Here is a 13418-nt window from a genome sequence, read left to right on the forward strand (position 1 = left end):
TGCTGGTCATTTGTTCTGTCAAGTTTGTTATATATGTTAATAACCACTGCCTAAAACATCATACTATCATGTATATCCACCATATATATCTGTCTCTTCTGGATACAGTTAACTATCATGGTGCTCATCACATTTTAAATGATGCCACTTTTTTTTTTTTTTTTTTGACACCCCCATTTCCATCCCCCTCAAAAAAGAAAGAAAAGAAAATGCATCCACCCTGAATATGCAGAGCAGCAAGGTTATATGGCCATTTTTTTCTCTCTAGCTGAGGTAGTAACATGATCCGACTGAGGAATGTGTCAGCCTTCCCCCTTAACCTCCTCCTCCTCCCCTCCCCTATCCAAAGCCCGTCACTCCACCGCCACGTCCCTTTCATCCAGAGGAAAAGGGCTGGGCCAAAGCAAGTGCATCTGCAGCAGAGTGCCAGAGCAGTAGGTCATCTGAAGGGGGAGGAGGGAGGAAAGTGTGTGTGTGTGTGTGTGTGTTTGTAAAAAAGGAAAAGGGGAGGGGGAATGTCTCCATTCAAAATGGCACCTAATGCTAGTTAGTCCACAATGCTGTCTCATTAATCATGCCGGCCTGAATTTGACCAAATCTGCTACAGTACTGGATGTGTGGCATTGGCGAGTCCCTGTGGATAGTTTTTAAACTGTGGCCCCATTTCTAAAAAAGTGGGCTACATACAGTATAGCACATCTCACATTTGATGAGAGTATGTCATTCATTTCCCTTCCCCCATCTCCATTTGTTTGTTGCCTTTCTTATCAGCTCTTTTAATGTTTTCCTTGTTTAGTTGCTAGTTTCGATCATGGAAGTGGAGTACAGGAAACTAAGTTGGACATTAAAAATCTTTGCCTTGTATCTGTTGGTGTTCTTATCTGACAAAGAAAGTACAACTATAAATAGTCATTCTCAGGCCGCACCCAGACTAAAATGTGAGTGTCTGTGTACCCAGGTTTGTTTTCCATATATACACACACAGCCATCAAACACTTCAGAAAGATCCCTCCTCATTGCTGCATTGCATGTGGCTCTTTCCCCCCACGAGAAGACTGTTTTGCATTGCAAATACACACCTCTCACCTTCAATTTATTGGCAGGTTCCCAAGCAACTACTGCAAAGCCCCCATTTTAGTTGGTGGGGTTTTTTTCTAACTGCATAACCACCTAACCTGGGTGGGCAGTTCCGTCGACCCTTTGATTTTTCATTTCATGTCAAAGCAGAGTCTCTTTTTTTTTTTCTTTCGCATATTATCTTAGCTACATCCTGTGTGCTCGCATACAAAAACCACAACAGTCGCGGTTGCATAGGAAGTGCTGCAATGTGTGTACTTAAAGCTTTTCGCTTGTGGGACCAGCATGCCTGTTTGCTCGTGAGTCTGACTGCATCACCTTTATGTCAGCCTGCCTGCTTATTTGTCCTGAAACAAGTGCTCCACATTGTCATCCCCCCAGGCTCCAGCCGGGGAGAACTTGAATTCTGTGACTGAACCTCAAAGACAAAGTGCAGAGAGGTGGATGGCACAACAGAAGGAAAGGACCAAGCATCCAACTTTGTCCTTTCAGTTTATTTTATCTTCTTATACTGGCAGGCCTGTCCCACCAGAGCTTGGGAGTTTTCAGTTCCTGTGAATTCTTGGGTTTGCTGCTTTGGTGATCAGACAGGCCACTGCCTCAAAAGACCGAGCGAGTGAGGCAGTGCGGTGAATGGATTAGAGAAGTGTGCCGAATGATAAATGCGCAGCCTCTGGGGAGACAAGCAAGAGTGAAGACTCACATCGCCGGTGTTACCCACTCCCATCAAAGCCTTCCACATTTAAAACAGAGCCAGCCCCCACGCTATGCACATGAAAGACGCTCCACGTTGAAATAACTTTTTTTAAGAAGGCTCAAAGTAGCTTGAACGGTCTCTTGGCAATTTAATTACCGTAAGATGTATGTTGCTTTGTTTTCGCAGAGGTACAACAAAACACAAGTCTGAGTAACGCAGAAAGTGTTTTGTTTTGTGCACAGTTGCACTCTTAGTAAAAAAACAGCCTTCTCAATGATGCCGCGGAATTCAACGGGGGTGACCTTGCTCTGAGAGCACAAGACACGACACTGTTGCTTCCCCCCGACTCTCTTCCTGTGTTGCTCCTCCACTGGGCCCCTAACACTTTCACACGCTCTTGCATGCGTACACTGTCCTTTTCCACCTATTATCACAGACTCGCAATCCTTCTGCCGAGTCTCATTCTAGCCCTCCCTATCTTTCCTCTCATTCCACTGCACAGTTTGTGTTCCTTCTCACATATCTCAACTCACCCACTCACATCCTCTTTCCACACGTTCTCCCTCACAGTCCGGCACTCTCAGGCATTTCCCTTACCCTAATTCAGGCACGTTTTAGTGTGATTTTAATTGCACCACCTCCATTGATTCAACTTGCTAGCACTCTGACTAACAGGGCGTGTTTGGATCCTGTCCCCCCCCTTTTTTTGAAGTGACCTTGTTTTGTCTGGTGGTTCCTAATTAGCTTGCTTGCTTTGAAGGACACAGATGCCCGTTTTTATTTGCAGTTGTTAACTTGTCGTAGCATGTTCGTTCTCTGCGTTTTTATCTTCTTGTTTATGTACGTGTGTTTACGTTTGCGCCTGTGCGACACTGCAAAAGAGCTGTTGAGGGTAAACAGTTATGTGTGCGTGAGAGCAGCTGCTGTTAGAGAGAGCACCGTGCGGGGGTCCAGCTGAAGATGAGTCATCTCACTGGCGACGGCAGGTGTCCCATTAACCCCCTGGCCCTCTCTCCTCCTCCTGAGTGTCAGCTCTAGAGCTCATATAAACCTGCAGCAGGGCCTGCATCCTCCCCCTACTAATGCCAATTAGCCCCTCTCTCTCTGCCCGTTCATCTCAAAGACTACACTCGCCATGGCCCACCCCGCTGGCCCGTTCAACTGGATCTTCAGTGTATGTCCTATAGCAGCTCTTTGCCTTTTATGGTTCATAAAGGTCAGCCATCGAAAGGAAGTCTGTCATCCCTCCCCCTAAACTGAGTGTTCTTCCTGCCCTCGTGGCTTTTTTTCCTCCTGTCCCTTTTTTCTTTCTTCCTTTTGTATGTGCCTTTTTTTCTCCTTATTTCTGGCTGTGTTTGCTGAGCAATGACAGTATGAAACCCAAAGCCACAGAGCGGTGCGGCTGCAGGTGCTTGAATGAGTGTTGGAGAGAGAGACTCTAACTGAGGCAAGCAGATGGCTTTAGCCAGTGGCGTCCAGCCAGAGGAACAGGTGCGGGTCACGTGACCGCCGGTTACCAGGGCGATTTGATTGCTCTTGGCGTGCGAATGAAAAGAGAGAGGGGGCCCCAGAGCGAGAGAGCGCAAGAGCCTCTAGGGCATTGTGTAATATGTGGCAGGGAAGAGAGTACAACTCTAAACTGGAAGTGGATTTAACTAGTTCTTGTCTTTCCTCTCTCATTCCCTCTTTTCTGTGTCTGAAACTGAACTTAGGAAGGAAAGGACCTTAAAGCATTATCCTTCTTTTAACCTGGTATGTCCGTGTGAACGCAAGGTACAAATGAAAAGAACTAAAGAGAAAAATACAAGAACTGTGGACAGCCTGAGATTATTTTTTTTATTTTTTGCATTAAAGTTGCTCATACAGGATCGCATGACATTGTAATAGCAGTGTGAGATGTTAAACTCCATATAAAACTTCTTTAAACTGCAATTTTCTAATTATTTTACGATTATACATGTCGTTTATTCTGCGATTGTACATCTCATCTTAATTGAAACTACTTTTAAATGTTTATTTGTCCATTTACTATTTCATTGAACTGTTGAAGCTAAAACGTGCTTATATAAAAAAATTATATATAAAGCATTAAACTTAAATTTCTGGGACTGGTTTGAACAGTTGCTATTTTTATTTATTTTTTTACTAAAACTTCTCAGCGTGGTGGTTTGACTTTGACCCAGACAAATCTGTGGTTTATTGGTGTGACTGTTATATTAACCAAACGTCCCTGTTCACCCACAGTGCAAAAAAATCTGACTTCGAGTCCAGTAACAGCACCAAGAAAGAGGTAAAGCGCAAGAGAGAGCCCTCAGTCACATCTGATGTGGAGAAAACACCGCCACATTCACCTGAGGAGGAGGAAGATGATGGCGTTCAGGTAAACATCATTAAAGTTTTCACTTTGGCTAATAAAAAAAATTGTCTCTAAAAAAAAAAAAGTTTGAATGCCGCCTTTGCTAGTAGTCGATATGGGTTTTTCTGAGACTAAAACCAATACCTAAAGATTGACAAGATAATGCTGATAAAATGGCACCTTTATCCTACTTAATACAAGTGACAGCACATCATTGTACACAAACATGGTCACAGTTGTTTTTATTCAGTTTATTGCTAATCTTTATCAGATTAAAAACTTGGTTTTATTTTTTATTTTTGTCATTTGTGTAACTTTTTTGTGATTACAGAAGAGGCGATCTAGCCGCCAGGTAAAGAGGAAACGCTATACTGAGGACCTGGAGTTCAGAATTTCTGATGATGATGGAGATGATTCCCCAGGACCAAAGTCTCCTTCAACAACGTCTGAGCAGCAGGTCAGTATCATGAGTTGGAAAACTGCTGATGTAACCCACTGTTTGTTATGCATGATGGATGTTCTCACGCTGACTCTGTGTCCTTCATTCCCGTGTGTGCTGTAGGAGTTGCCAGATGCAGAGGGCCCTGTGGTGGAGAAGATTATGGGGATGCGCATTGGAAAGAAAGAGGTGAGCTGAGCCACCAAAAGCCTCTCACATGAGCTTTAACCGCTGCTGTCTGCTGGATAAGGGCAGATTACACCTAATAGCTGTCTCAAATCTTGCCCCAGACTGTGATGGTCAGGAAGATGCCTGAATGGGCTGATATTGTTTTCGGCCTGACAGTAGTAGTATTAATCCAGTAAAGGCCGTTGCAGGTTCAGAGCAAAGCCTGTGTGAGGTTTTGAGATGAAGCCATGTAAGAATAAACTGTCTCTCAGCGTGTTTAATCTCAGACCCTTAGATACAGGCCGTGACAGCGTGCAACGTTGCTACTTTGAAACTGCTCCACAAAACAAAGCCTGGCCAAAAATAATACGCCGTGCATGGCTTTTAGTAGCGCAGCTGCAAATGGGCTCCCGCCCGAGGAAATGGTAGGTTTGGCGTCTGCCGTAGTGCTGTGGTTTTGGCAGGAAGCCAGGCCCTGGGTCAGCTCCCTGTGAATGGGGCTGTGTGTGGTAGAAGAGCTGAAGTGATTCATGACTCAGCCACACAGCGTACTACTAGCTGAAGAAAGAGAATAGGACGACGACTGCTCTATCTCTCTCCCCCAGTCTTTGTTGTCATACTGCTTTTGTCCTGGGGCATTACAGTTGAGAGCAATGCTAAAACACAGAGTTGTTTGTCACAGGAAATGAGTTACACTTGTGACTGTGATGGGTGGAAATTATGCACACTAGTGATTTTAAAGGCTCCAAACGGTTTACAAACAAATGTGTTGATCACCAAATATTCCTGCTTCTTATTTTACAGTTGTCATCTGGTGAAGAGGTGGAAGTTGAGGAGTTTTATGTTAAATTCAAAGGCTTGTAAGTATCTGATCTAGCATGCCTTCCATCTAATGTGACTTTCTTGCATAATAAAGGTAATTGGAGAATAATTACAGTTAAACATTAATGGAATTAATTTGCCAAATAATGCATACAAGCTACAAAACTATTAAAATTAGTTATCAGACTTTCTCAACTATGTATAAAACTACTCATGCAGATGGATCATCACCTGTCAATACACCTGTTAAGTCATTGTTTAGGAACACAATTTGTTACTGTGCTCCTACGTAAACATGCTCAGTCTTGTTTATCTGACATGTTCATTTTTAAATGATAGTTCACCCATGACTTTTTATTGTTGTTTTTTTGTTGTTTTTTTCAGCTCCTACCTGCATTGTCGCTGGGCAGACATCGAAGAGCTGGAGAAGGATAAGAGAATCCAGCAGAAGGTTAAGAGGTTCAAGGCCAAGCAAGCCCTCAGTAACTTCCTTAGTGAGGTTAGCATCAGCCCTCCATTTTCCTTGCCATCCACCATTTTGTCTTTTTTTTTTTCATTCTGCCCCCCCCCCCCCCCCCACCTCATTTTATGGCCCTCACTGATAATGGTGGCAGTATGTATGCTCAACAGTGGTGTATTGTGGTAGTATTATAGTGGCTTTTCGAACAATCTCATGCATGCTAAGGCAATAAAACGCCTCACTTCAAGCCCTTATCTCAGTTGCACGCAATCTCCCTTCACATGCTTAATTCGGTTCACAAGTTAAAGTAATTCAAGCAGTTGCATTGAGATGAATGCTGAGACTTTCATTTCTGGTGTGCAACTCCACACTACCATTCGAAAGGCCTTTTCACTCTATCAAAACCAGGTGGGGTTTTCCCAGAGAGATTTATGCCACCCACATCAGAAAACTTTAAATGAGAACCTACCAGGTGGAATAATTTCAAAGTCTCATAGTAGTTGTGGCTCAAGCAGCAGTGAAACCGCCATTCTTCAGTGCTCCAACTAACCAATCAGTCACGTTCTTATTGACAGATGGATGATGAGCCCTTCAACCCAGATTATGTGGAGGTGGACAGGGTTCTGGATGTGTCTGAAAGCACAGATGAAAATGGAGAGGTATGACTTGTCTCTCTCATCCATTCGCTTCAATCGTTCTTAAACCGTCTGTCTTTCAAAACAGCATGGAAAACCTTGATTAAAGCTCTTACGAGAGCCACCCCCAGAAAATTTAGAAAGATATGAGAACCCTCATTTGGAAAACTGTTGTGTTTGTGTGTTCCTGCAGCCTGTAACTTTGTACCTGGTAAAGTGGTGCTCCTTGCCTTACGAGGACAGCACGTGGGAGTTAAAAGCTGACATTGACCAAGGGAAGATTGAGGAGTTCGAGAGAGTGATGGCACGTGAGCCAGAGCCAAAGCGCGTGGTAAGAGCTGGCAGTCCTCTTGCCCTCTCTTTATTTTTACTTTGGAGTGCTGAGCTAGTGAGGAGAGAGGGCCACGTTCTTGCGGTTGCATGGAAACCACTAACGGGAATTGTTTTATTTGAAACAGGAGCGACCTCCTACCAGTGACTGGCAGAAATCCGAGAGTTCCAGAGAATATAAAAATGGCAATGCGCTCAGGGAATACCAGCTGGAGGGAGTCAACTGGCTGCTCTTCAACTGGTACAACACGTATGTATGCAATTACCCAGCCGTCCAACTGCACTGCTTACTCACACATGGACTGAATTTTTCAAGCTATTTAAATGCAGGGATGTCATGAATTGCTGCCGCTGCATGAAAATTTTAACTTTTTTGTTTCTGCTCTCAGACGAAACTGCATTTTAGCTGATGAAATGGGCCTTGGCAAAACAATCCAGTCCATCACATTCCTCTATGAGATATACCTGAAGGGAATCCACGGTCCTTACTTGGTGATTGCTCCTCTTTCCACCATTCCAAACTGGGAGAGGGAATTCAGGACATGGACTGAGCTAAACGTAGTGGTCTATCATGGTAGCCAGGCAAGCCGAAAGACTATTCAGGCTTATGAGATGTACTACAGAGACACACAGGTACATAATGCTTCTTTTGTCATTTGATATGCATAGATCATTTTATATCATTTAAGTCAGCGTTTCCCATCCAGGGTGCCGTCTTGCGAGTGCAGGGGTGTCATGTAAAAACTGCATCAAACATTTTAAAATTGCTAAAATGTGTATAACAAATAATTTATGTACCATCAATCTCAGATGTCTCTAATAACAACAAATGACACAATTTATAATAAAAACGCAAATTGTAAGTTTTCGGCGTTCAATTGCGGGGGTTGCGCATTATTCCATTCCCAGTGCGTTCACATACAGCTGCCTCTTTTTCATGGCTTGTTCCGCTTGCGGTCAAATCACACGAAAATATTGTCACAACATCCGTCTTGCTGCGTATTCATATAAACACATCAGTTATGTCCCTGCTGTCAACGGTAATGCATACGATTTTAATGTTTTTCAGTTTAACGCGTTAAAAAATATTTAACGCCGCATTCGTTTTTTTCTATCATCCTTTGGCTAGCGTTACATTATATGATCACGTTCTTCTACATGCAAATGCTTTAAAACCATGCAAGCATGAAATGACAAAAAGAGAACGCGCTGCCTGTGAATGTCCTGTCACACACACAGGACGCACAGAAAGACGCGCGCCAGAATCGACTTCTTTCGCGCTTGAACTAATAATAACACTTAATTATGCCAAAATGTCTGTTTTGAGTATCCTCATAAGAGCAGTCTTCAATTAATTAAAGTCTTAAATGAACGTAAAGAGATGTGAGAAAATGGAACCCGTGTGAGATCCACATGTGCAGCAGTGACCGCAGAATCAAAGAACACAGGTAACAGAAAATTACTCGCTACTCTTGACTAAAGAACGCTTGTAGCTTTAATAAGGATTAATCTATTTAATTTAACTTATGCAGTGAAGACTGTAAAGTGTTTTATTCAATTTCTGTATATATGCTACCTGTTAGACGGGTAGGAAGGGCACAGGTAAATTACATTTATCATGGGTTTTATGTGAGGATTGTTTTAAGTTCACTTAAATTAAAAGTTGTTATATTTTTTGGAGCCTAATAAATGTTTTAAAAAAAAAAAGATAGCTTTCAATTATACTGTAGTGTTGAAAGGTGATAATGTTTAAAATTGAAAATAAAATCATTGAAGACATCAGCAGCAGTATTGGTATATCAGTGATACTGGCCTTCATTCATTAAAAGATGCCATTAAACACTTATTTTAAATAAAAGACAGTATATGTTGTTTCTACATTAATTTGGACATTAACTGTGAAATTATTACATTATAAAATATATATTAAAAAAAATTATATTAAAGCTATCTTGTGCAATTTTAACAAAATAATCCCAATATAAAAACAAATACACTGAGTGAGCAAACATTTAGGTGAGATTTGCAATGGTAATTGAGCAATGTTTATATATGAATAAAAGCCTTAATTAAATGTCGTCATATAAAGTGATCTCTTCTGAAGGAATTACTGACTCCTAGACTTTCAATTGATGGACAAAAAAAATTAGCTAATATTAAAAATATCTATATGACAAGTAGGCGTTTCTTCCATGTGGTATTGAAAATCAATACATTTCAATGCATCAAAGTAGTATCGTGATAACATTAGTTTAGGGTGCCACAAATTTTGTTTTAATTTTCAAAGGGTGCCGTGACTGAAAGGTTGGGAAACACTGATTTAAGTTATTGATGCTAATGTTTCACAAGATTTCTGCAGGACTATGCAGGTTGTGCATTCAAGAGCCCTTCAACAACCAAAATCTCTTTTCCTGCAGGGTCGTGTAATAAAGGGAGCCTACAAATTCCATGCAATCATCACCACATTTGAGATGATCCTGACAGACTGCCCCGAACTACGGAGTGTGCCTTGGCGCTGTGTGATCATTGATGAGGCTCATAGACTGAAGAACAGGAACTGCAAGCTGCTTGAGGGTCTAAAGATGATGGACATGGTTAGTACTTCCACCTAAAAAAAAAAACATATTTTTTCTGAAAAGAACCTGCTGTAAATACAGCTATAGCTTTCACTTTTACCAGATGCAGGGTTCCCATGTTGCTGAAAACCTGTAAATATTAGGGGTGTAACAATACATTATGGATCAATACATTGATCAAATTACCGTACTAACGATAAGATGATCAATGCAACATGTAAAAAAAAATATATATATATATATATTTTTCTTTTTTTTTCCCAAGAGACACCTTTATTTTGTCATTGCCAATTTAAGCATTCAAGTACAAAAAGACAAAAGAGAAATTATTTCGGTACATGAGCACTGTGTGAAAAGTTTTCTTTGCAGACAAATCTGTAGTGTACAGAGCGAGTTCTCTTTCGCTTCTTTTGTGCTTAAACAGACAAATACAGACAATTATGACAAAATTGTCAATTCCCCTCTTGGCTAATATATTCTTGTAAGCAGTTGTGAAAGAAAACGCATTTGATTTTAAAGTCAAGTCTTAGTGACAGCAGCCCAAAAAACCTACTGCCATCTGTTTCATATTGCTTAATTTTTTATACTTAAATACTAGGGCTGTGTTGAAAAAATCGATTCACCGATTCTGAATCGATTTTCATATTAATTTCTAAAGATCGATCCGTAACTCAGAGGATCGATTTTCCCCGTGAACTTTAACTTGCCGCGTCATTGAATTCACGCATGTGCGCGAGGTGGAAGGACCTCAGTAACGTTAAGCAAGCGGTTGCTTTGAAAACCCCAGAAACGCTCAAAGCTGCGATCTGGCACCATTTCGGGTTCAGAAGCAATGCAGAGAACGAGCTTGACAAAAGCAAAGGTTTTCTAAAGGTTTTGTAAGTTCAAATTTTATTTACATTCTGTGAGATGCGCGGTTGGCGGTTACAGCCGCGGACTCCGCGGATAAACCGTGGATCGGGCGGATGACGTGACGAAAAATTATATTTTAATTAAATTCGGATGGGTGGCGGGCGGTTAACCAATCAAATAAAAAATATATGCATACATTAAGCGGATGGCGGGCGGGTGCTGTTTTGAAAATTGGTCAAAAACGTTGGTGCGGTGTCTGTTTACTGTGAAGCCAGTAACCAACAATCTGTTTACATTTGCACTGACTTAGAACAAATGTGTTCTAAATGTTGATCATTAAAATAAAAAATAAAGGTGCATTTGCATCTGAACTGTAGCAGCTTTTTGGAAAATTCTTAATGTCATTTTTAATAATACATCAGGTTTGCATCTAAATAATCGGTCTACTGCTGCTGATATACCTCTGCGTCCTCGGTCGTCTACACCAGTGCAAGTTTGTGAAAGCAGTTGTATCAACACTCTGGAAGGGGGATTGTTCTTTACAACCACCAATACTCCATTAATTTGCAGTTGAATGTCTATAATAATAGTATCAATATGTTGCATAACTACAGTCCTGTAATTCAGGTAGGCCTAACAGCTGGAAAAAAATGCTTTTTTCAAAAACCAGGATCTAAATCTCGAAGATCGGATCGGATCAGATCGGATCGAATCGAATAATGATAATCGATTCAAGATCTTGAGAATCGGAATCGAATCGATTCTTGAAATTTGAATCGAAACCCAGCCCTATTAAATACATTAAGAATTTCTAACTAACTCCAGTGGGTTTATTTGAAGCCTTCTATTTATCATGTAGTATTATTTATTTAGGTGATTGTATTGGTGGTCAGTATCGGCCAATACTGCTTCCAGCGATCGTAATCGGCCCCAGAAACCCTGATTGGAGCACCCTTATTGGTTAACATGGTGAAAGGACTTTGGAGGAGTTAATTTTTGTTTGTCACTTAACAAGACTCTTATCTTCCATAGGAACACAAAGTCCTGCTGACTGGGACCCCACTGCAAAACACAGTGGAGGAGCTCTTCAGTCTCCTTAATTTCCTGGAGCCAGACAGGTTTCCTTCAGAGTCCACCTTCATGCTGGAGTTTGGAGATCTTAAAACAGAAGAGCAGGTATGGAATATCAGCACTTGTTAAACCACTGTACTTGGTGTGTGAAACGTTTCAGAGATGCCTGGAGGTTTTCTAATGGATGTAATTTCCTTGTTTAAGGTTCAAAAGCTGCAGGGCATTCTGAAGCCCATGATGCTGCGCCGACTGAAGGAGGATGTAGAGAAGAATCTTGCACCGAAAGAGGAGACCATCATTGAAGTGGAACTGACCAATGTGCAGAAGAAATACTACCGTGCCATCTTGGAGAAGAACTTTGCCTTCCTTTCCAAGAGTGGAGGAGGTGGCAGCGGAGGTGGAGGAGGATCCAATGTTCCCAACTTGCTGAACACCATGATGGAGCTGAGAAAGTGCTGTAATCACCCCTACCTCATCAATGGTGAGCAACAATATCAGATGTGAAACTCTACATGTGAAATTAAAATTGTTTTATTGATTTGCTAATGGTGTTTGTTTAAACTGTATAACCATTTCTCCAGTCAGCCAGACTTAAATTTCATTCTTTTCTTTGTCTGTAGGAGCTGAGGAGAAGATAATGGAGGAGTTCAGGGAGAGTCACCCCTTAGATTACCCAGAGTTCCACCTCCAGGCCATGGTCCAGGCTGCAGGAAAACTGGTGCTGATCGACAAGCTGCTCCCCAAACTGAAGGCTGGGGGTCACCGTGTGCTCATCTTTTCCCAGATGGTGCGCTGTCTGGACATCCTGGAGGACTACCTCATCCAGAGACGGTAGGATGTCTGAGCCCACACCACTGCCAATAAATTGATAGAGAAACACTTTTTAATTTAATATGAAATCTCATATGTCAAAAAATACGTAAGAAATGCAATCAACCAATAAAATATGTATTGTTAATGTATGCTCAATTTCCTGTAATCTAGGTATCCATATGAGCGTATAGATGGCAGAGTTCGAGGAAATCTACGCCAGGCAGCTATTGACCGCTTCTCACGACCAGAATCTGACCGTTTCGTGTTCCTGCTATGTACCAGGGCTGGAGGCTTGGGTATTAACTTAACTGCAGCTGATACATGCATTATATTTGACTCCGACTGGAACCCTCAGAATGACTTACAGGTAAGCATAGTATGCAAGTGAAAATGTGCTGGACCTTCATTGGAAGCCATTTTATTTCACAAAGAATCTTAAAGCTGCATTCCAACTAGTAACTCAGTTAGAAGTGCACTATCACATTATGCACCTCTTTAGAGGTGGTGTGTGTGACCATTTTGTGCTGTTGCCTTCAGGCACAGGCTCGATGCCACAGGATAGGACAGAGCAAGGCTGTGAAGATTTACCGCCTAATCACCAGAAACTCCTACGAAAGAGAAATGTTTGACAAGGCCAGTCTGAAGTTAGGACTGGACAAGGCGGTGCTTCAGTCCATGAGCGGGAGAGAGAATGCTGCCAACGGGGTATGAACTGCACACAGCGCCACCATCTTGTGGTGTTTCACTGAAACAATATTCCAGATGGTTCATTAAAGGTATAGTGGAGGAACCGCCCTCTCCACTTTTTGAAAAAATGCACATGCGCAACACTCTACCTGCTCCCGAGAGGGAACGCCTATTAAACGTATGCACGAGAGAGCATGCACGAGCCTAGTTCTCCTCGTGCACGCTCTGTTTACAAGTTGCTGTCGGCATGGCTCATACAAGCCTACTTTCCAAAAGAAGATTTGCACTTTTTCCACTTGCATTTCTGTAATAAATACTATGGTGAACACATTGGAATTATCAAAAATGAACACACGTTTTAGAACATTTCAGCGTGATACCTTTTACCATTTGGTCATAAGGCTACTTTAGACAAATTGAGATTTTTACCGTGCG

General features: G+C 41.8%; 1 protein-coding gene across 1 annotated transcript in view; it reads left to right on the top strand.

Annotated features, from left to right (window-relative positions):
* Positions 1–13418, top strand: part of chd7 (chromodomain helicase DNA binding protein 7) — a 66394-nt gene that overhangs the window by 39078 nt on the left and 13898 nt on the right. The window contains exons 4-18 of the mRNA XM_079877607.1: positions 4019–4154; positions 4462–4587; positions 4693–4758; positions 5542–5597; positions 5944–6058; positions 6595–6678; positions 6848–6985; positions 7113–7234; positions 7374–7617; positions 9402–9578; positions 11445–11588; positions 11688–11964; positions 12104–12314; positions 12468–12663; positions 12834–13001. Of these exons, the coding sequence (XP_079733733.1) occupies positions 4019–4154; positions 4462–4587; positions 4693–4758; positions 5542–5597; positions 5944–6058; positions 6595–6678; positions 6848–6985; positions 7113–7234; positions 7374–7617; positions 9402–9578; positions 11445–11588; positions 11688–11964; positions 12104–12314; positions 12468–12663; positions 12834–13001 (2260 nt within the window). The remainder of the gene's footprint in view (positions 1–4018; positions 4155–4461; positions 4588–4692; positions 4759–5541; positions 5598–5943; positions 6059–6594; positions 6679–6847; positions 6986–7112; positions 7235–7373; positions 7618–9401; positions 9579–11444; positions 11589–11687; positions 11965–12103; positions 12315–12467; positions 12664–12833; positions 13002–13418) is intronic.

Source organism: Squalius cephalus (assembly GCF_949319135.1).
Source record: "Squalius cephalus genome assembly, chromosome: 7".
NCBI classification, from domain to species: Eukaryota; Metazoa; Chordata; class Actinopteri; order Cypriniformes; family Leuciscidae; genus Squalius; species Squalius cephalus.